Genomic DNA, 26,959 nt, shown 5'->3' with positions numbered 1-26,959 from the left:
AACGGAAATCAATAATGAGAAAAGTCCCTCCCAATTTCAGTCCATTTCCTACCATTTGATGTCTAATAAAAATGACTCCGGTATCAACATTTAGCATCAATCTCACATTAGAATACCAACCTTGAAGGATTTGAAGGACTGAAATTCAGAGAGACTGGTGTACGGTGTACATTTTGGCACCTTAGTTACTGTATGCCCCTCCTCCTGGGCTGCCTCTGGTCTCCCCGTGTCCCAAATAAACTGCAAAGCCTCCTGGGACTGGGGCACATGGGACATATCCGCCTGGTTCTTAAAGTCTAGTAGCAGGATGGCAGGGGGCATGAGGATGCTCAGGATGATCTGACACACACAAGATTGAGACACATAAACAAAAATCTAATCTGAGGGGTAAACTGTTAGAACAGTACAACATCGACTGATATTACTACACTAGAAATATGTATAGACTAATAGACTTATTAATAGACTAATCATATGAATATACTGATGGACATAAGAACACACATGAACTAATGCTTATTTATGCAGTCATTCAATCTTATCATGGGGAAAGAACATCGAGGTGCACTGGTTTTACATTACTTTCCAGGATCTTAAAAGGAGACAAGGTGCCTGGAACACTCAAACTGTCGGCCCTTGGGCCAGATACATCCCATGAACTGATTTAATGCGATCTGTGGTTGTCTTAGTAAGTACGGCCCGTGGCTTTTGAGGGCAAGGCAATACCGGGTGGCCCTCCAGACCTTGTTGAAGACCAAATGAGTTTGAGACCCTCACTTTGAACCAGGAGTTCTTCCTCATGTTGAGGCGGCCGGTCCACAGGTCGGTGAGCAGCATCTGGGTGCAGGAGTGGGAGACGAAGGGGCGGAGCCGGGAGGACACGGCCATCTGCAGGCAGGTGAAGTGGCTCCAGGCCTCCATCTCCGAGGTCAGCAACTTCATGGCCATGCGCTCGTTCTGCCTGAAGGCATTGTCCAGCACGTCTACAGCCAGTTGACCAAAGTCCCTGCGGCCAACCATGCCACCACACACGAACATTGATAAACACAGACCGGAAAACACACACTCATAAACATAGTAATATACACACACAACCACAAAAGTCCACTCTGCTGAAACAACATACACAAAACCCCAGAGACACACTACTACTAAACAAACATTTCAAGATGTGTATAAGGAAAGACTGACAGCGAGTAGGTTTTGAGTTGCTCCGCTGTGGTGTCATCCATGTTGCTTTGCTTAGCCTCGTGGGCCATGGCGCGGTACAGCTTACAAGCCACAGTAGCCCGGACCATGGCCTCCTCCCCATGCTGCCACAGGAACAGCGCCATCTGCTGGCGCCTCTGCAGCACGGCCCACACAAACAGGTCGTTGAAGTTGAACACTACCAGAGAAGAGTCGCCCAGCTTGGAGCTCTGCTGCTGGGCTTCCTTCGGGTCCCTGTGGACCATGGATCTCTCCTGGAGAGAAAGGAGGGAGGGGAGAGGCGGCCAGCCAATGAGAATACTAATGCACATGGGGTATTTGTAGCCACAGAATATACTAGCAATCAATAGCCTGTGTGTGTGTGTGTGTGTGTGTGTGTGTGTGTGTGTGTGTGTGTGTGTGTGTGTGTGTGTGTGTGTGTGTGTGTGTGTGTGTGTGTGTGTGTGTGTGTGTGTGTGTGTGTGTGTGTGTGTGTGTGTGTGTGTGTGTGTGTGTGTGTGTGTGTGTGTGTGTGTGTGTGTGTGTGTGTTTCAGTGTGTGAGTGGAGACAAGTGTCTTTAAAAGACTGCATTTGTAGGTGAAAAGTTAGCGTAGTCCCAGATCAGTTTGTTCTTGTCCCAGATCTCTCACAGACCTTGCGTTTGTAGGGCTGAGCAGTGTGGAAGACAGGTTTGCATGACGGACTGTTGTTAGGGGTTTGGGGTGGGTGAAGGGTGCAGGCTTCCCCGTTTGGTCCGGGGTCCTGAACTATCCTGTCCAGTCCAGTGTCCTGGAAATGATGGCCACTCAAATCAGTGCAAAGTGAAATGTACACCAGGTTACATTTCAAAATAAAAAATAACAAACAAAAACGAATACAGCTATATTATTGGTGTCCATTTTTACAACTGCTTGACGGCCAAGGGTGATATCTTGCCCTGCGTGTACAGCATACAGACATTTAACACGGGCTGTGTTATAGACCAACTTCATTGTAGTCACACTGCATGCAACATTCAATGGCTGTGTGCCATGCTATCGACTGAGTAGTGGGGCTACACATTACTATGGTTGTGTTCCTCTGCCAAGACGTTGCTGACGCATGCCAGATCTTACAACACCTGGATAGGTATTATATGTAGGCTGATGAAAAACTTGAAATATCCTTATTCATGTCACTGAGGGAGAGAGGGGAATGTAGAACATTACATTCTGTCAGAATATTCTATTGCTAGACATCAGGCATCCTATGGAAGGAGAATGGCCACAGTCTGGTACAAGTCACGACAGCCGTGAGTTGAGGAGAAGTGGGGACATAGGTCAGATGAAGTGAGGAAGAACAGATATCACTAAAGTTATGTCCAGCACAGAGGTGTATTGGCTGTTCAGAGATGTAATGAGGAGTCTCAACATAAGGAAGAAGGGTTAAATACCAGGGCTTGTGTGAATATATCTTGGTCTGCTCAGCTGTCTGACCCTTTGGGGGAATAAACTTGGTTTGAGCTTTAACAATCGTGGGTGAGTTTCTACTCAGTTCATTTAGAACCTAACAAGGCCAATCAGCTAGCCACATCACACACTGAGTATACAACACCTGTTCTTTCCATGACATAGACTGACAAGGTGAACCCAGGTGAAAGCTATGATTCCTTATTGATGTCACTTGTTAACTCCACATCAATCAGTGTAGATGAAGGGGAGGAGACAGGATAAATAACCATTTTTAAGCCTTGAGACAATTGAGACATGGATTTTGTATCTGTGCCATTCAGAGGGTGAATGGGCAAGAAAAAAGTGCCTTTGAACGGATTATGGTAATAGGTGCCAGGCCCAGGTGCACCGGTTTGTGTCATGAACTGCAACGCTGCTGGGTTTGTCACACTCAACAGTTTCCTGTGTGTATCAAGAATGGTCCACCACCCAAAAAAAACATCCAACCAACTTCACACAACTGTGGGAAGCATTGGAGTCGACATGGGCCAGAATCCCTTGGGGAACACTTTCGATATGTCCAGACAAATTGAGGCTGTTCTGTGGTCAAAAGGGAGGGGTGCAACTCAATATTAGGAAGGTTCCTAATGTTTTGAATACACAGTGTACGTTATAGCAATACGGTGCCCGACGGCACAGTCGATGACTTGACACGCAAACATTGGTTGATGCATGCAACGTCTGAGCAGAGGAACTCCACCTATATCGTATGATGCGGTCAGTTTATAGGACTAGGTTAAACACCTATCCAGACGCTGTGACATCTGGCAGGCAACTGCAAAATAGTTGGCCTGAAACGCGACCATGGTCACTTACCATGCAGTGGGCGTGTAAGTGGTTATAGTAGGCCCGGAAGTGTTTCCGTGTGTATGTGCTCCGATAGGCTCCTCCTATCAGATACTCAATCACCTGCCCCACGTCTATGAGGGAGACTCTGTATCCTTTGGGTATATGGTTCTACACACAAATGCACACACACGCACAAAAACACACGTGCACACACCCATAAATATTTCCACACACAAATACTATAGAAACACACATAGGAAAACCTTACATTTTCCCCAATGTTGCATGTTCAACCATATTCACCTGTTTCACATCTTCCACAAGGTGATGGAGGAAATTGTCTGTTGGTCCCTGTTGCTATAAAAAATGATTAATTATCCACAATCAACTCAGAAACAACCAAATGCCAGCCAGAATAATACTTAAATGGCTAGTTTTCTGGATTATAATACATTTGTTCCTACGGAATGAATTTTATATGATCATATATGGTGTTACTTGTCTCTTTATGGAGCTACATCATTTAGAACGTTATGAATTATTGAATATTGTTTATGACTGTAAATATCATCCACAGCTGGACTCATGACAAAGAGCTATGTGATCTACAAAACATTTTCAAACAGTGGGAAAACCAAACAACCAAAGAGATACTTACACTGTATTACTGTGATTGCAAAAGAAACCATTGTTATGGCAATTATGGTATATGAGTAAGCTGACAACCAATGTAGTGTCAATATGACAACACAGAATTGCTTCTTTATGTACAGCATACAATATATTGTAACTCGTAAATACAGAGCTGAAAAGGCGATAAGAGAGAAAGTGATTAAGTCATTACCGTGTTATAGAGCTCTTCCAGACGTGAAACGGTCAGGAAGCGGTTCATGGACATACCATTGTCGATCAACAGTTTGACAAAGCCAACCCGGTCCATTATGAGAGCATCCAGCATGGCCTGCTCCAACGAGCCAACCTGACAGACAACAACCACCACCATCAAGCATGACTGTCATACCATCAAACACAGCAGTTCCATTTTACTTTCTGAATACAATTTTTTTTTATTTTTAAGAATCAACATAAAATCAATGACACTGGGCAGCTTTGCCCTGGCTGCCTCCTTGTCTGTGTTACCTGCCAGTACTGGCCGTACACTTGGATGTGTTTGTTAGCCACGTCTGCTCTGTCCCAAGCCAGAGCCGTACCGAGCTGCTCCGCTGGAGATGACTTGGTACCTGTCAATTGTCACAAAATCTGTTAACGACTGTGGGCCGATCCTAACGCAACATCCGCCCTGCCTAACTCACAATTTTAAAGATCACGTGTAGATTTATTGTACATTTGTGTGAACTCATATTTCAAGTTAGGATTCAGCCCTGAGAACACATAGAACAGGCACGACTAGGGCTGCTATGGTGACCGTATTACCGCTCACCGGCAGTGATTCCATGCGACTGTTAAGTCACAGTCTCCTCCAAGCTCTGATGCTGCTGATGGTCGTTAGTAGCCTACAAAACTTGCTAACTGCCTGGTACTCAGCACTCTATTGTACCTCTAATCACTCTGACCTTTCCAATAGTTAATGCAATTCCGTGAGAAAACAAAGTTTTGATGGCCTCTATTAAAATGAGGAGGATCCCCTCAGCTTTCTATAGGCTAGGCCAACTATATTTATTTCTCAACTTTCCTAATATTAAGCACATTGTTTCTCTTTACAACAGGTTTACAGCCTACCTGGCTGGCATGAAAACGAACCATGGGAAAAGTGTCATCCATTCCCTATTTAAGAGCATAAATGATATGTATTTTTTCCCCTGCCCCTGTTTCGAAACAGGAGCATGATAATGGTCAATTCGAAATCAAAACAAATTTCACAGATATATTATTTAGTATAAACTCAGCAAAAAAAGAAACGTCCTCTCACTGTCAACTACGTTTATTGTCAGCAAACTTAACATGTGTAAATATTTGTATGAACATAACAAGATTGAACAAGTGAGACATAAACTGTACAAGTTCCACAGACATGTGACTAACAGAAATGGAATAATGTGTCCCTGAACAAAGTGGGGGTTAAAATCAAAAGTACCAGTCAGTATCTGGTGTGGACACCAGCTGCATTAAGTACTGCAGTGCATCTCCTCCGCAAAGACTGCACTAGATTTGCCAAGTTTTTGCGGTGAGATGTTACCCCACTCTTCCACCAAGGCACCTGCAAGTTCCTGGGGGGAATGGCCCTAGCCCTCACCCTCCGATCCAACAGGTCCCAGACGTGCTCAATGGGATTGAGATCCGGGCTCTTCGCTGGCCATGGCAGAACACTGACATTCCTGTCTTGCAGGAAATCACGCACAGAACGAGAAGTATGGCTGGTGGCATTGTCATGCTGCAGGCTCATGTCAGGATGAACCTGCAGGAAGGATACCACATGAGGGATGTCGTCCCTGTAACACACAGAGTTGAGATTGCCTACAATGACAACAAGCTCAGTCCGATGATGCTATGCCACATCACCCCAGACCATGACGGACCCTCCACCTCCAAATCGATCCTGCTCCAGAGTACAGGCATCGGTGTAACGCTCATTCCTTCGACAATAAACGCAAATCCGACCATCATGCCTGGTGTGACGACCCTCCCACTCTGTCTGCCGTATTCTTTCTCTGCTCGTTTTCCTTATTAGGATGTCAGTGGGCGGAGCCGGGAGGGTCGGCAGCGACATGGGCCCAAGGTGTGTTCCGGGATAAATACACCTCTTCCTCATTCATTGAGGAGACTCTCTCCATGCAGACACACTGATAGAGTTTGGTTGTGGCATTTTTGTGGCCAGTTTGTTTGTTTGCTTTGGCACCTTTCAACACCCCTCCTTATCACATTTATGCACGCAAACACTCACACTACTGATTACTGACTACACACATCATTGTTAATTGTATTTAGTTTACTTCCGTTAATAAATATATTTTGTTATTCCTTATTTTATTCCACTTTGTCTCCCTTTTTGTTTCGGGCTTTGAGCCAGTTGGTGACAAGTGGGGGCTCGTTCCAGGATCATAAGGTTGGTTCCTAGACATTTTGGCGTATAGCACTTTGTTGCGTTATGAAGGACTAACACTAGTGTCGTTGGGCTTACTAGTATGTGTGTTGTGTTTGGGAGAAAACGTGGAGTTAATGTTTGAGAATTCTGTAGGTGCTTTGTTTGCATCGTTTGTTACCCCTTGTTTGAGTTGTAATGTTTGGTAACCAATATTGGTTGCCTTTGTTTGTTTGGTAAACTTGCCACTGTAGTGGATAGTTGGTTGTGTGTTGCGTTGGAGAGAGCACACTAGTTAGTTTCCAGGCCTCTGCCCAGGCTGGAAACTCTTGCTCTACTCGCTGTTTGGACATCGGTTTGAGGAGGTGAATACAATTGGCTGTGTTCCTCAGTGGGAGATTTGGGTAGGGTAGTGACACTTACTACCCGGAGCTATAGCCTTTCTTCTTACCCTGTTAGGCTTAGCGACGTGTTTCACTTTGGAATACGTTGGGCATGGTTATTTTGTTTGTTATTTTTGTGTGGTGTCTGTGGACTGAGCAGTTGTCTCGGTGGCACATCCTTGGCTTGTGGGAATCTGCCAGTGCGCTGGGTGTTTTTTTCCCCCCCTTGCCAGCTGGCTACATTGCGTAATTACCCAACGAAAATCAGCACAAAGACTAGGGTTGAGTTATTGTAGGTTTTGGGGAAGCTCCATATAAATCTCATCTCTCTTCTGTGGTGCCCAGTGTGATTGTCATTTCTCTTGTGGTCCGGTCTGGTGTGCTCAGCAGTGGGAGAAGAGCTAGATTTATTTTTTTGTATTTACTTGTGACTATAGCGTCTTACGTAGACAAATGTATTCGCTTTCCATCAGAGGAACTGTTAGAATTATGTACTAAAGAACAGCTTGAAGATTGAAGATCACTGAACACTACAAGGTTGAAATTAGTGATAAACATGAAAAAAATTATGTTAGGTTGATATTGAAGGCCAATTTGATGGAGAGTGGTATTCTTGAAGTCACCACTGGGGCAGCCTCTGCCGAGGACTCGCCATCTCCCCGTAACGTTACAATGGCCACCCCATCTGTTAGACCCAGTGGTCTGTCTTTTGAACAGAAGATAGAGCTGCTTCTGTTGCAGCTAGAGCATGATCGTGTGAAGTATGAAATATAATTGGCATTTAAACAAGATTTGGAGCTTGATGATCGGGAAAGTTTGAAATGGAATTGGAATTGAAACAGGATTTGAAGCGTGCTAAAATCAAGAGCGCTAGAGTTGTTTAGGGAAAGAAAGCTCTCAGGGGAGTGTTTGCTCTGGAAGGTGACACAGATTTACCTAGGGGTCACTCCTCTTTCGGTCGTGCCCCGGACACATTTGATATTGTTGGGAACTTACGGTTGTTGCCAAAATTTAATGAGAAGGACCCTGAGACATTTTTTGTTGTTGTTTGAGAGCGTGTTGCTGACGCTAGGAGTTGGCCTGATTCTGACCGCACTTTAATGTTGCAGTGCGTGTTGACTGGTAAAGCGCAGGAAGCATATTCAGCTCTTAGTGTCAGTTATGATGAGGTTAAAATGGCTGTGTTACAGATTTACGAATTGGTTCCTGAGGCTTACCGCCAACGATTTAGAACTTAAAAAAGGGATAATAAACAGACTCATGTTGAGTTTGCGCAAGAGTTATCTTCACAGTTTAATTGCTGGTGTTCCGCCTCTGCAGTTATGACTTTTCAAGGGCTGTGTGATCTGATTATGCTAGAGCAATTTAAGGACACAATGCCTGATCATATAGCCGCGTACATTAACGAACGAAAAGTAAAGACTGTCGCTGAAGCTGCGGTTTTGGAGGACGAGTAAGTTTTGACTCACAAAAGTGTCTTTGCAGAGCCCCGTATTCGGAGTGAATGGGGGCGTTCGGAGAGATTTGGGCCTCGCTCACGGAGATACTCTTGTTCACGGGCAGAGTTTCATTCAACTAGGGTTGCGCCTGACTCCCGTGGTAAAGCTGACTTTGGTCAAGAGTGTCATTACTGTCATGGTTCAGGTCATTGGAAAAACGAAGGTCCAGTTCTCAGGGCTAGGGGTAAATTCAGTACTTGCGCTTATGTTAAATCTAAGCCTGCGGCGTTAGCAGCGCCTGTCCCACATCAGTTCACTCCTGACACACTGTCTCATGCTCAGGGGCATGTGAAAGTCAATATTGACCCAGACTATTTACCTTTCATCACAGAGGGTGTTGTGTCGATGTTAGGAAGTAACGACCTTGTGCCAGTGAAGATCCTGAGAGAGACAGAGGTGCCTCTGAGTCGTTTGTGTTGGAGTCTGTGTTACCCTTCTCTGCTGAGACTGATTCAGGGAATAGTGTTCTAATTAGGAGAATAGGTTTGAACACTGTCAGTTCCATTGCATAAACTGATGTTGGATTGTGAACTGGTGAAAGGTGAGGTTGTTGTGGGGGTGCGTCCTTCGTTGCCCATTGAGGGTATCGACGTTATCCTTGGGAATAACTTGGCTGGTGAGCGTGTATGGCCTGTCGTGTTTCATCTCTAGTGGTTTCCACTAAGCCGTCATTTGTAGGGATTCCTGATGAGAGTGCGCAGAGTTTCCCAGAGGCGTTCTCTGCGTGTGCAGTGTCACGTTCTATGAGCCGTGGCGACCTGGTCACTGCGCCAGCTAACGAGAATACCACAAAGAAGTTTGTTACTGCTTTCCCTGTTATCCCGTTATCTGTATCCCCCTCCGATATAATCAAGGAGCAACGGACTGACTCCACATTAGAAGAGTTGAGTGACCAAATTGTGCCTGTGGAACAGTTGGGAGATGTCGCCCATGTCTATTTTATCCAAGCGGATGTCCCGATGAGAAAGTGGGTGTCTCATGGTAGTTGTTTTTTGGGGGAGGTGATTAGTCAGGTTGTTGTACCTGTTAAGCTTCGTGAGTTGGTGTGGACAACATCCCACAACGACGTTGCTGGACATATGGTTGTGAGGAAAACCTACAATCGCATACTAAGACATTTCTTTTGGCCTAGGTTAATGTTATGGGATTTTGATGAATAATTACTAAATTATAACTAAACAGAATACTACTATGTTACTGTATGGACGTATGAATCTTATTATAATCATAATACTGAATGTAATGTGTAGTTTTTGTCCAGAATTAGGACTGTCTGTTCCTTGTTAGAAACGAATGGAGCTATCGTCAGACTGGCTGGAATGCTGTGTTCCTTACAGGACATTCTGTCCCTACCAGGGAGGGGAGAGACCTTGGGCTTGTTGTAGATTGTTTAACAGGTGGCATACAATGTGGGAAGGCTTGTGAACTATATTGCCATTGTATCGGAGAGAAGGAGGAGCAGCATTCAAAACGCTATGACAAAATATGATATAAACCAATGTACATTGTATTATGATCAGTACTCTCGAGAATAAACACTATTGATTAATTCTGAGACTGGTCTCTGTCCATTTTATGCAAATAAGTATCTTACAAATTCTTAGAAATGGGCAGAGTGTTTTAATTGAATTGGTTGATGAACATATAGGAATAAAAGTTCTTTAACAGTTAAAGAGAGATGTTTCTGAGTTCATCAAAACTTGTCAGACCTGTCAATTAACTGGTAAACCTAATCAAGCTATTAAGCCGGTACCACTGTTTCCTATTCCTGTACTCAGCCAACCCTTTGAGTATCTGATTGTTGACTGTGTTGGTCCTTTGCCTCGTTCTAAAAGGGGTAGTAGCTACCTTTTCACTGTGATGTGTCTAACCACTAGGTTTCCTGCTGCCTATCCTCTCCGTTCTATCACGACTAAGTCTGTGCTAAAAGCTTTGACTCAGTTTATTTCACTGTTTGGAATCCCTAAGGTCATTCAGGGTGATCAAGGATCTAATTTCACCTTTAATCTGTTTGGTCAGGTTCTCCAACAGCTCCATATTAAACATAATTTGTCTAGTGCCTATCACGCGCAGTCAAGGAGCGCTGGAACGTTTCCATCAGCTTATGGTACTGAGATGGATTGTGACAAGGGGTTGCCTTGGTTAGCCGCTAGGGAGGTTTCACAGGAAAGTACGGGTTTCAGTCCAAATTACCTTTAGACATAGGGTGCGTGGACTTCTATCTGTTCTCCAGGATGACTGGAAGTCTCCCGAGACCCCTCAGTCCCTGGTATCTTATGTGTGTGATTTTGCCTGTACGCCTGTATGCCGCTGGTGAAATGGCTAACGAGAAGCTATCATATTCACAGGAGAGGATGAAGGGCATATTTGATCGGTGAACTGAGCCTCGTCACTTTAGTCCAGGTGACCAGGTTCTTGCTCTGCTGCCAATTGTTGGTTCTCCTTTTCAAGCCAAGTTTCAAAGTCCATATACGGTTGTGCGCCAGGGCACTGACCAAAACTACCTAGTTGCCACTCCACCTTGGCACCTTTCAACACCCCTCATTATCACATGTATGTATGCAAACACTCACTTACACTACTGATTACTGACTACATACATCATTGTTAATTGTATTTAGTTTACTTCTATTAATAAATATATTTTGTTATTCCTTATCTCCGCTTTGTCTCCCTTCTAGTTACGAACTTCGAGCCGGTTCGTGACACCTGGTAAGACAAAACCGTGACATGTCAGTGACTAGCACTTTTTGCCAGTCCTGTCTGGTCCAGCAATGGTGGGTTTGTGCCCATAGGTGACGTTGTTGCCAGTAATGTCTGGTGAGGACCTGCCTTACAACAGGCCTACAAGCCCTCAATCCAGCCTCTCTCAGCCAATTGCGGACAGAATGAGCACTGATGGAGGGATTGTGCTTTCCTGGTATAACTCAGGCAGCTGTTGTTGCCATCCTGTACCTGTCCCGCAGGTGTGATGTTCGGATGTACCCATCCTGTGCAGGTGTTGTTACACATGGTCTGCCACTGCGAGGACGATCAGCTGTCTGTCCTGTCTCCCTGTAGCGCTGTCTTAGGCGTCTCACAGTACGGACATTACAATTTATTGCCCTGGCCACATCTGCAGTCCTCGTGCCTCCTTGCAGCATGCCTAAGGCACGTTCACGCAGATGAGCAGGGACCCTGGGCATCTTTCTTTGGTGTTTTTCAGAGTAGAATGGCCTTAGTATCCTAAGTTTGCATAACTGTGACCTTAATTGCCTACCGTCTGTAAAATGTTAGTGTCTTAACGACCGTTCCACAGGTGCATGTTCATTAATTGTTTATTGGACAAGCATGGGAAACAGTGTTTAAACCCTTTACAATGAAGATCTGTAAAGTTATTTGGATTTTTACTAATTATCTTTGAAAGACAGGGTCCTGAAAATGGGGAGTTTTTTTGTTGTTGCTACATTTATGTAAAGACCAGATTAAATCAATAATAGTCTGATGGGCGGCAATATTAGCCTATCACTTGTGAATACACTATATGACCAAAAGTATGTGGACACCTGCTTATTGAACATCTCATTCCAACATCATGGGCATTAATGTGGATTTGTTCACCCCTTTGCTGCTATAACAGCCTCCACTCTTCTGCAAAGGCTTTCCACGAGATGTTGGAACATTACTACAGGGACTTGCTTCCATTCAGCCACAAGAGCATTAGTGAGGTCGGGCACTGATGTTGGGCGATTAGGCCTGGCTCGCAGTCGGCGTTCCAATTCATCCCAATGGGGTTGAGGTCAGGGCTCTTAGCAGGCCAGAGTTGTTCCACACCAATCTTGACAAACCATTTCTGTATGAACCTCACTTTGTGCACGGGAAATGGCCTTCCCCAAACTGTTGCCACAAAGTTGGAAGCACAGAATCATCTAGAATGTCATTGTATGCTGTAGTGTTAAGGTTTCCTTTCATTTACATTTACATTTAAGTCATTTAGCAGACGCTCTTATCCAGAGCGACTTACAAATTGGTGCATTCACCTTATGACATCCAGTGGAACAGCCACTTTACAATAGTGCATCTAAATATTTTAGGGGGGAGAAGGATTACTTATCCTATCCTAGGTATTCCTTAAAGAGGTGGGGTTTCAGGTGTCTCCGGAAGGTGGTGATTGACTCCGCTGTCCTGGCGTCGTGAGGGAGTTTGTTCCACCATTGGGGGCCAGAGCAGCGAACAGTTTTGACTGGGCTGAGCGGGAACTGTACTTCCTCAGTGGTACGGAGGCGAGCAGGCCAGAGGTGGATGAACGCAGTGCCCTTGTTTGGGTGTAGGGCCTGATCAGAGCCTGGAGGTACTGAGGTGCCGTTCCCCTCACAGCTCCGTAGGCAAGCACCATGGTCTTGTAGCGGATGCGAGCTTCAACTGGAAGCCAGTGGAGAGAGCGGAGGAGCGGGGTGACGTGAGAGAACTTGGGAAGGTTGAACACCAGACGGGCTGCGGCATTCTGGATGAGTTGTAGGGGTTTAATGGCACAGGCAGGGAGCCCAGCCAACAGCGAGTTGCAGTAATCCAGACGGGAGATGACAAGTGCCTGGATTAGGACCTGCGCCGCTTCCTGTGTGAGGCAGGGTCGTACTCTGCGGATGTTGTAGAGCATGAACCTACAGGAACGGGCCACCGCCTTGATGTTAGTTGAGAACGACAGGGTGTTGTCCAGGATCACGCCAAGGTTCTTAGCGCTCTGGGAGGAGGACACAATGGAGTTGTCAACCGTGATGGCGAGATCATGGAACGGGCAGTCCTTCCCCGGGAGGAAGAGCAGCTCCGTCTTGCCGAGGTTCAGCTTGAGGTGGTGATCCGTCATCCACACTTCAATGGAACTAAGGGGCCAACCATGAAAAACAGCCCCAGACCATTATTCCTCCTCCACCAAAATTTACAGTTGGGACTATGCATTGGGGCAGGTAGCATTCTCGTGGTCTACGCCAAACCCAGATTAGTATGTTGGACTACCAAATGGTGAAGCGTGATTCGTCACTTCAGAAAAAGTGTTTCCACTGTTCCAGAGTCAAATGGCGGCGAGCTTTACTCCACTCCAGCTGACGCTTGGCATTGCGCATGGTGATCTTAGACTTGTGGAAACCCATTTCTTGAAGCTCCTGACGAACAGTTATTGTGCTGACTTTGCTTCCAGAGGCAGTTTGGAACTCGGTAGTGAGTGTTGCAACCGAGAACAGACGATTTTTACACGCTTCAGCACTCGGCAGTCCTGTGTATATGCCCCCTCAAGCCGATACCATGACGGCCCTCAAGGAACTTCACTGGACTTTATGCAAACTGGAAACCATATATCCTGAGGCTGCATATATTGTAGCTGGGGATTTTAACAAGGCAAATTTGAGAAAAAGGCTACCTAAATTCTTTCAGCATATCGACTGTAGCTCTCGCACTGGAAAAACACTGGACCATTGTTACGCTAACTTACGCGATGCATACAAGGCCCTCCCTTGCCCTCCTTTTGGCAAATGTGACCACGACTCCATTTTGCTCCTCCCTTTCTATAGGCAGAAACTCAAACAAGAAGAACCCGTGCTAAAGAGTATTCAACACTGGTCTGACCAATCGTAATCCACGCTTCAAGATTGTTTTGATCACACGGACTGGGATTTGTTCTGGGTAGCCTCAGAGAATCATATCGATGTATACATTGATTCGGTGAGTGAGTTTATAAGGAAGTGTATAGGAGATGTTGTACCCACTGTGACTATTACAACCTACCCTAACCAGAAACCGTGGATAGATGGCAGCATTTGCTCAAAACTGAAACCGCCTACCACCACATTTAACCATGGCAAGGTGACTGGGAATGTGGCAGAATACAAACACAGTAGTCATTCCATCCGCAAGGCAATCAAACAAGTAAAATGTCAGTATAGAGACAAAGTGGAGTCACAAATCAACGGCTCAACACAAGACGTATGTGGGAGGGTCTAAATACAATCACGGACTCCGAAAAGAAAACCAGCCACATCGCGCACACCGACATCTTGCTTCCAGACAAACTAAACACCTTCTTTGCCCGCTTTGAGGATAATACAGTGCCACCGACGCGGCCCACTACCACGGACCTCCTTCTCCTTGGCCGACATAAGACATTTAAACGTGTTAACCCTCGCAAGGTTACCGGCCCAGGAAGCATCCCTAGCCGCATCCTCAGACCAGCTTGCTGGTGTGTTTACGGACATATTCAATCTCTCCCTATCCCAGTCTGCTGTCCCCACATGCTTCAAGATGGCCACCATTGTTCCTGTACCCAAGAAGGCAAAGGTAATTGAACTAAATGACTATCGCCCCGTAGCACTCACTTCAAGTGCTTTGAGAGACTAATCAGGGATCATGTCACCTCCACCTTACCTGTCTCCCTAGACCTACTTCAATTTGCTTACCGCCCCAATAGATCCACAGATGATGCAATCACCATCACACTGCACACTGCCCTATCCCATCTGGACAAGAGGAATACCTATGTAAGAATGCTGTTCATTGACTATTGCGCAGCATTCAACACCATAGTACTCTCCAAGCTCATCATTAAGCTTGAGGCCCTGGGTCTCAACCCAGCCCCCAGGTGGTGAAGGTTGGAAACAACATCTCCACTTCGCTGATCCTCAACACTGGGTCCCCACAAGGATGCATACTCAGCCCCCTCCTCTACTCCCTATTCACCCATGACTACATGGCCATGCACGTCTCCAACTCAATCATCAAGTTTGCAGATGACACAACAGTAGTAGGCTTGATTACCAACAATGACGAAACAGCCTACAGGGAGGAGGTGAGGGCTCTCGGAGTGTGGTGTCAGGAAAATAACCTCACACTCAACGTCAACAAAACAAAGGAGATGATTGTGGACTTCAGAAAACAGCAGAGGGAGCACCCCCCTATCCACATCGACTGGACAGCAGTGAAGAAGGTGGAAAGTTTTAAGTTCCTCTGTGTACATATCACTTACATACTGAAATAGTCCACCCACACAGTCAGTGTGGTGAAGAAGGCGCAACAACACCTCTTTAACCTCAGGAGGCTGAAGAAATTTGTATTGTCACCTAAAACCCCCACAAACATTAGAGATGCACAATTGAGAGCATCCTGTCGGACTGTATCACCGCCTGGTACGGAAACTGCACCACTCACAACCGCAGGCCTCTCCAGAGGGTGGTGCGGTCTGCATAATGCATCACCGGGGGTAAACTACCTGCCCTCCAGGACACCTACAGCACCTGATGTCGAAGGAAGGCCAAAAAGATCACCAAGGACAACAACCACCCGAGACGCTGCCTGTTAACCCCGCTATCATCCAGAAGGCGAGGTTAGTACAAAGCTGGGACCGAGAGACTTAGAAACTATTTTTTATCTCAAGCCATCACTAGCACAGAGAGGCTGCTACCTGAATACAGTCTTGAAATCATTAGCCACTTTAATAAATGGAACACTTGTCACTTTAATAATGGCACTTTAATCATTTTTATTTATCTTGCACTACTCATCTCATATATACAGTGGGGAGAACAAGTATTTGATACACTACAAAGCATGTAGACATCTGTAATGTCTATCATAGGTACACTTCAACTCTGAGAGACTGAATCTAAAACAAAACTCCAGAAAATCACATTGTATGATTTTTATGTAATTAATTTGCATTTTATTGCAGACTTAAGTATTTGATCACCTACCAACCAGTAAGAATTCCGGCTCTCACAGACCTGTTAGTTTTTCTTTAAGAAGCCCTCCTGTTCTCCACTCATTACCTATATTAACTGCACCTGTTTGAACTCGCTACCTGTACAAAAGACACCTATCCACACACTCAATCAAACAGACTCCAACCTCTCCACAATGGCCAAGACCAGAGAGCTGTCTAAAGAAATCAGGGCTAAAATTGTAGACGTGCACAAGGCTGGGATGGGCTACAGGACAATAGGCAAGCAGCTTGGTGAGAAGGCAACAACTGTTGGCGCAATTATTAGAAAATGGAAGAAGTTCAAGATGACGGTCAATCACCCTCGGTCTGGGGCTCCATGTAAAATCTCACCTTGTGGGGCATCAATGATCATGAGGAAGGTGAGGGATCAGCCCAGAACTACACGGCAGGACCTGGTCAATGACTTGAAGAGAGCTGGGACCACAGTCTCAAGGAAAATTAGTAACACACTACACCGTCATGGATTAAAATCCTGCAGCGCACGCAAGGTCCCCCTGCTCAAACCAGCGCATGTTCAGGCCCGTCTGAAGTTTGCCAATGACCATCTGGATGATCCAGAGGAGGAATGGGAGAAGGTCATGTGGTCTGATGAGACAAAAATAGAGCTTTTTGGTCTGAACTCCACTCGCCGTGTTTGGAGGAAGAAGGATGAGTACAACCCCAAGAACACCATCCCAACCGTGAAGCATGGAGGTGGAAACATCATTCTTTGGGGAAGCTTTTCTGCAAAGGGGACAGGATGACTACACCGTATTGAAGGGAGGATGGATGGTGCTATGTATCACAAGATCTTGGCCAACAACCTCCTTCCCTCAGTAAGAGCATTGAAGATGGGTCGTGGCTGGGTCTTCCAGCATGACAATGACCAGAAACACACAGCCAGGGCAACTAAGGCTCCGTAAGAAGCATTTCAAGGTCCTGGAGTGGCCTAGCCAGTCTCTGGACCTGAACCCAATAGAACATCTTTGGAGGGAGCTAAAAGTCCGTATTGCCCAGCGACAGCCCCGAAACCTGAAGGATCTGGAGAAGGTCTGTATGGAGGAGTGGGCCAAAATCCCTGCTGCAGTGTGTGCAAACCTGGTCAAGAACTACAGGAAACGTATGATCTCTGCAAACAAAGGTTTCTGTACCAAATATTAAGTTCTGCTTTTCTGATGTATCAAATACTTATGTCATGCAATAAAATGCTAATTAATGACTTAAAAATCATACAATGTGATTTTCTGGATTTTTGTTTTAGATTCCGTCTCTCACAGTTGAAGTGTACCTATAATCAAAATGACAGACCTCTGCATGCTTTGTAAGTAGGAAAGCCTGCAAAATCGGCAGTGTATCAAATACTTGTTCTCCCCATTGTATATATATATATATATACATGTGTGTGTGTGTGTGTATGTATGTATGTATATATATATATATATATATATATACTGTATTCTATACTGTCTATCTTAGCCTATGCCGCTCTGACATTGCTCATTCCTTTCCTTAGATTTGTGTGTATTAGGTATTTGTTGTGGAATTGTTAGATATTGCTGCACTGTCGGAACTAGAAGCATAAGCATTTCACTACACTCGCAATATCATCTGCTAACCATGTATATGTGACCAATAAAATTTTATTTTATTTTATTTGAAAATGTTTGTTGATGCTAGTGGTTGTAGTAATTTGAGATCTATCGGATCCCACAACTGTCCCAGACTATGTTTGGAATATTTATTTATCGCACAGAAGGACATGTTGACCAGTAGAATAGGTCAACTTTTGTACTATTGAGGATAGTAGATTGACATGGGCCAGTGCTTTTGCTGTTCGTTAGGCCTACTCATCTTGTTGGCTGACAAAAAGTAAATATGGACAGTTCCTCCAACACCTTCAATATGCACCTCAGAATTAGATAAGGGCGCTCGCAGTTGCATCTCTAATTTGTCTGTCTTCACTTGTAGCCTGTGAGAAGGACCTGGGATGCCTGCGAGAAGGACCCTATCATGTGAAGGGTATTGGCTAATAAGAATTGAGATATCTGAGAGAGCCATGTGAGTGAGAGGTGCTTTGGGGCAAGCAGCCGGGAGAAAGGAATTACAATTATTATATTCAGCACAAGGGCACAACCGCCATTGGCTGCAAAAGGCATGTTTTTTTTTTGTTTTTTTGTGGGTATTACAGCCACACAAATGAGATGCTGCTGGGAAATTCGAGGCATTGTCAAGTGCTTGTCAAATTGTGAATGAGAGACTGATGAAGTGTGTGCAGCCTGCGCAAGCAACAAAGCAGATCACATGCCTTTCATGCAACTTTTTTCAAATCATTATTAGAGTCGCATCATGCAGCCTTTAGAATGTATTAAATATCAAAACATATAGCCCAACATTTGTATCACAACTAAAGTTGCATAAATAACTCTAAATTAAGCAAATCGGAGAACCTGTTTCTTTGTTAGCCGCTCAACATAGGCTAGCGGCATGTGCGCACTCCCTCAAATCGTTTGGAGAAAATATCCTTTCAATTTTATTCAGCTATGTTCAATTGTATTCTTCATACTATATAATAATATAAAATAATGCCAAAGAATTCTAAGCATATCTTGTCTGCTAAATGAACTAGTGTAGCCCACAGCCATATGGCATAGCCAGATCAGGGCCTAACATAAGGACAACTCAGAGTATGCTATTCTGTTCTTCTGAAATAGACTAAATTATCTTCATATCATGTTTCTTTAGACCTGTCTAAAAATACATCATGGATTTATTGTGATGCTGTAGGCTATATTAAATTGATTTATTTGACTTTTTGAAATGTAGATGTTACGAAGGTCTGCATCGGTGGCTTGTAGGCTAAGCATGGAAGCCAGGAGACGCTAAATGTGTTTATGTTAATTAACGGTCAATTAGCGAACCGGCAGTTATTTGTTTGACAATCACCAGCTGCCAAAATGTCATAACCACCACAGACCTCGGCACAACATGACTAGGTCAAGTCTCATCTGAGTATCTACTGAATGGCATCACACATTCCAGTGAAAGACGCATAAAGGGCAGGAGGAGGGGTACCTTTCAGTGTGGCCATCAAAATGGCGCAGTCTGCCTCCTGTTGATCTTCGGATTCCGAGTCGAAGATTGTGATCTGTGTTTTATAAATATATAAATAGTTCTATGCAGGGAACGACAGTCATTGGATTTCCACCCTTTATGTAAACATTATACTAAGCCTGGGAGCTTGTTGAATAGTAGAAAATAATCATGAACTGAACATGGATGGGATGGTTTCCTAGACCCAGGTTAAGCCTAAATCATTATTTAAAGGAGAATCTCAATTGAAAGTGCATTTTAGACCATGAGTAGGCAACCGGCCCACAATCACATTACTCACAGACTGTCTGTAGTCCATACACTCCATCAGAAGGTTGTAGAGCTGGTTGACGTCTGCTCTCTCCAGACCAAACATGCCACCTATCCTCAGAAGGAAGTCCTCTTTGATGTCTGTGTCCAGCTGCCTGTACACAGTACCAACACAGTAAGTATAGACTGATACACCAGTGAGGTACAGTAAGACACAGGCTAACAACATGGGTCCATTTGGCCTGACCATATGCTAAGATATGAGGTCTGGTTGGCGAGGTTCCTCTTCCACTCAGTTCAAATTTTTGTCATATTTTGGCCCAAAAAAAGGCATGTTTTTCGTCTGTATGCTGTACCTACATACAGTATTCCGCATACACACTGACTACAGAGCTACGCATACACATGAGTAGAGCCCTGAGATTTTCCTGAGCACGTAACCAGACCAGGAAAAACTCTGGGTCTTCCACTGTGTTAGGGACAGATCGAAATTTACTGTTGTGGAGGGGTGATCCAAATAGGGGAGGGTTGTCCAATTTTTTTTGTTGTTGCTTTGGGCAGGGTTGTGTGTTTTTTGGGGGGGCACAGGGGAGATTTTGTCTTCTGCTTGTATTAACAATGGCTTGACTTACTTTTGATATTACCCTAATAAAGTTTAGAAATGTTTGTGAATGTTTGGTATGGTATGGCTATTATTAAGCTTTAGCTACTGTATGCCTATGATATGAAGGCAGTATACCCTGACGCTCCAACTGAGTCCGACAGTTGAACTTTAGGTGAGGAAGACTGTTTCAGGCCTACCAGATTTACTCCTATAATCCAACAATATCTGAATGTATATGGATGCTCGTAAAATTTCTAAAATATCCAGTAAAACAGGAAAGGAAACTCTAAAATGGCATATTGTTTTTATGAAGATTTTAGAATATTCACATGAAAATCTGTCGCTAATTGGATGGAAACCTAGCTATAGACACCCTAAAGACTCTGGCAAGTGCACTGGTCCAGTTTCACTGTGATTATACATGCATATCATGGTTCACCAGCAGCCCCAAACATCTAATGAATAAGGTACCAGCCAAACAAGCTTGTAAGAATTGTATTTAATCCCCCCCATACTCATCTTGAGGTTGAGCATTTGTTGTCTCTATCTCTGTAATGTGTCTGTATCTATGTAATCATATATGTATTTATGTAATGTATCTCTGTAATGTGTCTGTATCTGTGTAATTGTATATGTATTTATGTAAAAGAAATAAGGACCACAATGGAAATAAGTTCCCGACTTCATTGTGCAATCTCGGGCACTTAAAATATTTGTGTATATAGTGCATTCGGAAAGTATTCAGACCCCTTCACTTTTTCCACATTTTGTTAAGTTACTGCCTTATTCTAAAATGGATTAAATTGTTTCCCCCCCCCCCCTCATCAATCTACAACCAATACCCCATAATGACAAAGCAAAAATAAAAAATGAAATATCAAATTTATATAAGTTTTCATACCCTTTACTCAGTACTTTGTAGAAGCACCTTTGGCAGCGATTACAGCCTTGAGTCTTCTTAGGTATGACGCTACAAGCGTGGAACACCTTTATTTGGGGAGTTTCTCCCATTCTTCTCTGCAGATCCTCTCAAACTCTGTCAGGTTGGATGGGGAGCGTCGCTGCACATATATTTTCAGGTCTCTCCAGAGATGTTCAAGTCCGGGCTCTGGCTGGGCCACTCAAGGACATTCAGAGACTTGTTGCAAAGCCACTCCTGCGTTGTCTTGGCTGTGTGCTTAGGGTCATTGTCCTGTTGGAAGGTAAACCTTTGCCTCAGTCTGAGGTCCTGAGCGCTCTGAAGCAGGTTATTATCAAGGATCTGTCTGTACTTTGCTCCGTTCATCTTTCCCTCGATCCTGACTAGTCTCCCAGTCCCTGCCGCTGAAAAACATCCCCACAGCATGATGCTGCCACCACCATTCTTCACCGTAGGGATGATATGGCCATGGGATGAGCGGTGCCTGGCTTCCTCCCGATGTGACGCTTGGCATTCAGGCCAAAGAGTTCAATAGTGGTTTCGTCAGACCAGAGCATGTTGTTTCTCATGGTCTGAGAGTCCTTTAGGTGCCTTTTGGCAAACTCCAAGTGGGCTGTCATGTGCCATTAACTGAGGAGTGGCTTCCGTCTGGATACTCTTCCATAAAGGCCTGATTCCTTCAACCTCATGGCTTGGTTTTTTCTCTGACATGTGCTGTCAACTGTGGAACCTTATATAGACAGGCGTGTTCCTTTCCAAATCATGTCCAATCAATTGTATTTACCACAGGTGAACTCCAATCAAGTTGTAGAAACATCTCAAGGATGATCAATGGAAACAGGATGCATCTCAGCTCAATTTCGAGACTCATGGCAAAGGGTCTGTAAATAAAGTATTTCTGTTTTTATTGTGCAAACATGTCTAAAAACCTGTTTTCGCGTTGTCATTATGGGATATTGTGTGTAGATTGATGAGTAAAAAAAATATTTAATACATTTTAGAATAAGGCTGTAACGTAACAAAATGTGAAAAAAGTGAAGGGGTCTGAATACTTTTAGAATGCACTGTATACGTATTTTTTTAACCGACAATTCAAATCAATCAATTAATCCAAACTGTGCAGCGGCCAATTGATGAAAAGAAAGAGACATCTGTTACGAAACACCAAAAAGTTTAATGACATTCAGACATTGTCAAGCCAAGCCTTCGATACTGGGTAAGCCCACAAGTTAGGGAGGGAAGTATTTACTGTATTTTCTGTCAGAATTGACATAGCCTATCTATTGCAGTGTTGAAAACGCAAACCATGAGATTGAAGTGCACGAATTCGGCATGCTTTGTTTATTGGTTGTGTGGTGCATTGACACAGAAATCTGTTGGTGGAAAATGAGTTGCATATATTTGACATCATTATAAATAATGCATCAAAATGTTGAAAATCAGATTCCCCCCTAGCTGATCACTATCTGCAGCCAGCTCTGATCGTAGTGTAAATGAAACAGGCAGGGAGAGTGAGCTCGTCTGTGGTGGTCAGTTAACTCTCAACCTTCTGGCCCGTAGCCATGCGCGGCATCGACAGTGCCACAAAAGTGGCAAAGTCAATATCCCCGTTTATTAACACAGGGTCGCTACAGTTATTTGTGGTCGTAAACATCATTTGGAGTTAATTCTATGAGGGGGGAGTGTGTTAAATTTATTTTACAGTATAAGTGGAGGGTCATGTCAAAATATGTTTTACTTTTGGGGGCCCCAAAAAGGTGCCGTTTTTTATTACACCTTAAGTTGGACCAGCCCCTCCCCCCTAGTAAACTTCAATCTGTCCTTTAGGGCTCAGCATTTTCCTTGGACAGGTCACGCGGTAGTCAGGGAAACCTCAGGGCTCTATTCAATCGTGTGTCTCTGTAGTTCTGTAGTTCCTCTACATGGACAAGCACCAAAGTCTTCAACATGTAAGCAGTGTTTCCCCTGTATTAATTTAGCAGTGACGTACCGCCGCTGCTAAATTGTTGCCACCACCCCCAAAAAATACTGAACAGGAAAAAATGCTGCGATGTTAATGAAAGCCTTCTGGTAGATGGAAAGGATTTCCCCAAAAACTTCCCAATTAAATGTGAACTATGGAATGAAGCCTATGCCTACCTGGCAGAATGATATCATGATTATTTGCATCAATGCAGTGGGCATTTGTTTTGCAAACTCCATCACGTGTGCCCCACAGAAACGCTGCTAACCAAACAACAGTGCTAGCTAGATGCATTCACACTTGAGTTAACGGGTAACTACCCCCGAAAAACGGAACCCTTCTTTTTTAACTTTTGGTTTTATCATTGTTGTGTACTTAGAACATCCAATGATGTTGTTTCTCTATTTTTTTTAAAAGTGTGATTTTGAGAGCGAAAACCTGAAAAAACATATAGATGACGACAGTGGCACCGCACACCTATCCATAGCGGTCTGTTTGTGCAAGAATGCCAGCAAGTCAGCCGACCGGCCTGATCCCTCGAAGACGAACACAGGCACGGGGGGCACACTGCTCACATAGTCCAACACCATGGACACAATGTCAGGGCCGCCCTCCACCACCACACACACCACTGGCACACCCTGGTTAACCCCTGCCAGAGAGAGATACACACACACACACACACACACACACACACACACACACACACACACACACACACACACACACACACACACACACACACACACACACACACACACACACACACACACACACACACACACACACACACACACACATAGACTCTTAAACACATGTGTATTACAATACTCACACGCACACACACATTGCAGTCTCTATTTTTCTTACACACACACACACACACAACACACACACACACGTCAACACATTCACATACACATTCTCATTCACACACACAGACAAACACATGCACAAAGCCACACACATACTCACTAGGATGGATCTTCTGCAGTTGAATGTGTCTCTCCAGCTTCCTCCTGAGTCCCAGCTGGCAGCCATGTTTCCCCAGAGTTCCATCGTCCACTAACAGGAAGTGGGAGTGCAGGCTGTTCAAACACACAGTTTTGCTCAAGGGGCTTCTCAGGGGCTGGTAAGGCCTGAGCACCTGGGTTAAGTATCAGAAAACAGGACAGAAAACAGGTCAGAAAGCAGGTTGAGAGAAAATAAAGGATTTGAGATAGTCCAAGCGGAAAAGTGAGAGCACATGGTAGCTCAAAGGAGATAAAAGGTGACATTTCTGTGGTTAAAATTAGTACAGATCTGTGCAAAAAATACAGCAAATCTTCTTATAAGGTGGCAGAATGGTGTAGCTCTTTCCTGCAGTCAAATGACCTAGTGGCCTCATGGGTGGAGTGTTATTCATATTGATTTCAAAAAAGCCGCTTAAAATCCAGTGTTTCTATGTCAAATGGTTTTATTTCAGTCATCTGTGATGTATAAAAGTGCAATATTGGGATGCATTCTCAAAATGCACTACATTTAACTCTATAGATGTCTTCTTTTTTTAAGCCCACAACCATGTGTGTGAGGTGTATGTTTTTGTTTGAAGGTACATTTGTTTAAGACTACCAAGAAACATTCTGTGTGGCCCTGATTTAGCCTGCTGCAGTAAAAGGTTCATTTGAAACGTTCCTTAAAAGCACTGATATATTTACAGAGAACAACACTCACATCTCTCCCTATAAGGTCACCGTGGTTGTCAATTACGCCCCAGGGCGTGACCCCTACAGCGTTCCTCTTCCTGCGGCCATTGGTGCCGTATGCTTTCACAGCCTCCCCTACATACAGGGACACACCTAGGAAGGGTCGGATACTCAGTCCACTTACACACATATAAACGTAATCCCACACACACAGTATAACACATGTAAGTCAGCCAAAATCACACTCACACAGATGCTCACATCCACCCGTGCTTACTGTCTTAATTAAAGCCCCAGTGCAAAATGAATCTGCATTATTTCACACACCTGTGTTGATGCCGTCTGTGAGTATCCAGGCTCCAGTGCTCTGGGCTGCAGTTATCAGGCCTTTGCTGAAGGCCTGTCTAACCTTGAGGGGGAGAGGGAAGTTCTCTGCTCCCCCGTGGACCGTCAGCAGTAGTTTAGGCCGTTCCATCTGCCACTCCCTCAGCATCAGCTGCAGCAGAGCCTCAGCCTTTGTGTCGACCGCAACACGAACGTACTGCACAGTCATCACATAAAGCATGGTCAACCACATGAATATGAGATAACGGTTCCTAACAAGCTTCCAAGTGGTAAATACAAGTGGGAAACTCAGGTAGCATCGTTGCACGCTCAGTTGGATATTTCGGAGTTTCCTAGTTTCGACTAGCACATGAATGCAGCAATAGCTACAGACCTTGGCATGGCAGTTACGGTCAGCGCTGTCCTGGAAGTCAATGGTTCCGTAGGCATCGGTGGCACTGGCTTGTGTGTGACACTCCACTGACCACCTCTCTTCTTGCACTGCCTGGGGCCCAGGCCAGTGGGAGATGAAGGGGCCAGTCTCCAGCCAGGTGTGCTCCCCTACCAGACGTCCGCAGCAGCATCTGGGGGGAGAGAGGAAAAACTCAAACCTTTATAGTTGTTAAACATTGGCACAAAAATGCATTGCTGTCCCTATAAATGTCATGATATTATACGTGGAATTACTGTGTTAGTTTACCTTTACACTAACATGGGAAATCTCACTCTCAAAACATGCACACACACGCACACACAGTAAAGTCATATCTTATTAGGTTTTGGCATACTTGACACACAGTCCCTTCAGGATTCCGCAGAGATTTTTTATGATATCTAAAATTTTGCTGCTGCAATTATGACATTATGTGAAGATTTTGTCAAATTTGTCCAAAAAAAAAATGCAATGACGAGGGAAAACATTTGTTGGCATGTGGCTTGATTGAACCATGCTGTATGCTGTAAATGTGAGGTGATTGGTTGAAATTACGAGCCCTCTTCTTGTACTGCGGCAATGGGTCCATTTTATGCAATAATATTGGAATGATTTGACTGTTTTATGCGGTCAAATATGCAAGTCCTCGCATAACATGCGGGGGAATTGTTGATTTTGCCAAAATTACTGCTATCACAGAATCAAGAAATCCTGGAGGGACTGAACATCTGTAATAAACAGGAAATGATACATGAGCAACATAACCACATAGCTAGAGTTTCCCTGGAACAGTTAGTATGGTTACCAAAAGTTAGCTTTTTCAAAAACCAGACATGGTAAAAGTTATTGCAATTATTATTCCAACACTACTATCATATGACATTTTGACATTGTTCAGCAAATACCAATTCCAGTGCACCTGTGTATGTCTCCACATGCTGGGATGAATTTAATACACTCTCTCTTGCAGAAGGTGTCGTCAATCCAAGACCTCTGTGACTGGAACACAACACACAACATTAAGGTCTAAGGGCCTGGGGCTGACTTTCTAATTCGCTAACATATGGAATTGTTTTAAGATGGTCATACCAACGACTATTTAGATATTTGATTTTGAGTTTCAGGACCCCTGTAGCCTCACAAAGCCGCCTGATCCAGCAAGCTTACATTAAACGCTGCACTGATATCAGTCTGGCAGGGCTGTGATTCAATGTATCTGTGAAACAATGAGGTATAACTAGAGGGTAACTTTATAAGTAAAATTGTGAGGCTTGCTAAAGCTCTTTAAAAATTATTTTTGTGGTAGTGGAAGAAAATGAGAAAGACAGACATTTTGTCAATAATGTGATTAAAGTGATACACGAGAAAAACATGAAAACTGCCTATCTTGTTACACCATTTGACTTGTTCTGAAAAAATCTACTTTCCCTGAAAACATCTTGCATTTGTTCAATATGTTTTCTCATTCATATTAACCTAATGATGCTCATTCATGATTGTTGTAATCTTGTGTAGAATAATAACATACTGTACAGTCAACTGCTAAGGAAGAATTGAT

The 26,959-nt window shown here is 44.2% G+C and overlaps 1 protein-coding gene across 1 annotated transcript in view; it reads right to left on the bottom strand.

Moving 5' to 3' along the window:
* LOC118357824 (transient receptor potential cation channel subfamily M member 6-like) overlaps positions 1 to 26,959 on the bottom strand; it is an 85,191-nt gene that overhangs the window by 39,595 nt on the left and 18,637 nt on the right. Inside the window, exons 2-16 of the mRNA XM_052479984.1 lie at positions 26,321 to 26,400; positions 25,363 to 25,552; positions 24,972 to 25,185; positions 24,673 to 24,797; positions 23,935 to 24,106; positions 23,422 to 23,611; positions 19,505 to 19,628; positions 19,186 to 19,258; positions 4,609 to 4,709; positions 4,313 to 4,447; positions 3,772 to 3,825; positions 3,496 to 3,636; positions 1,192 to 1,463; positions 778 to 1,006; positions 214 to 339 (exon numbers count right to left, since the gene is read on the bottom strand). Coding sequence (XP_052335944.1) covers positions 214 to 339; positions 778 to 1,006; positions 1,192 to 1,463; positions 3,496 to 3,636; positions 3,772 to 3,825; positions 4,313 to 4,447; positions 4,609 to 4,709; positions 19,186 to 19,258; positions 19,505 to 19,628; positions 23,422 to 23,611; positions 23,935 to 24,106; positions 24,673 to 24,797; positions 24,972 to 25,185; positions 25,363 to 25,552; positions 26,321 to 26,400 — 2,226 coding nt within the window. The remainder of the gene's footprint in view (positions 1 to 213; positions 340 to 777; positions 1,007 to 1,191; positions 1,464 to 3,495; positions 3,637 to 3,771; positions 3,826 to 4,312; positions 4,448 to 4,608; positions 4,710 to 19,185; positions 19,259 to 19,504; positions 19,629 to 23,421; positions 23,612 to 23,934; positions 24,107 to 24,672; positions 24,798 to 24,971; positions 25,186 to 25,362; positions 25,553 to 26,320; positions 26,401 to 26,959) is intronic.

This window comes from Oncorhynchus keta, chromosome 25, assembly GCF_023373465.1.
Source record: "Oncorhynchus keta strain PuntledgeMale-10-30-2019 chromosome 25, Oket_V2, whole genome shotgun sequence".
NCBI lineage: Eukaryota > Metazoa > Chordata > Actinopteri > Salmoniformes > Salmonidae > Oncorhynchus > Oncorhynchus keta.
This window is presented reverse-complemented; position numbering and strand designations above follow the sequence as displayed.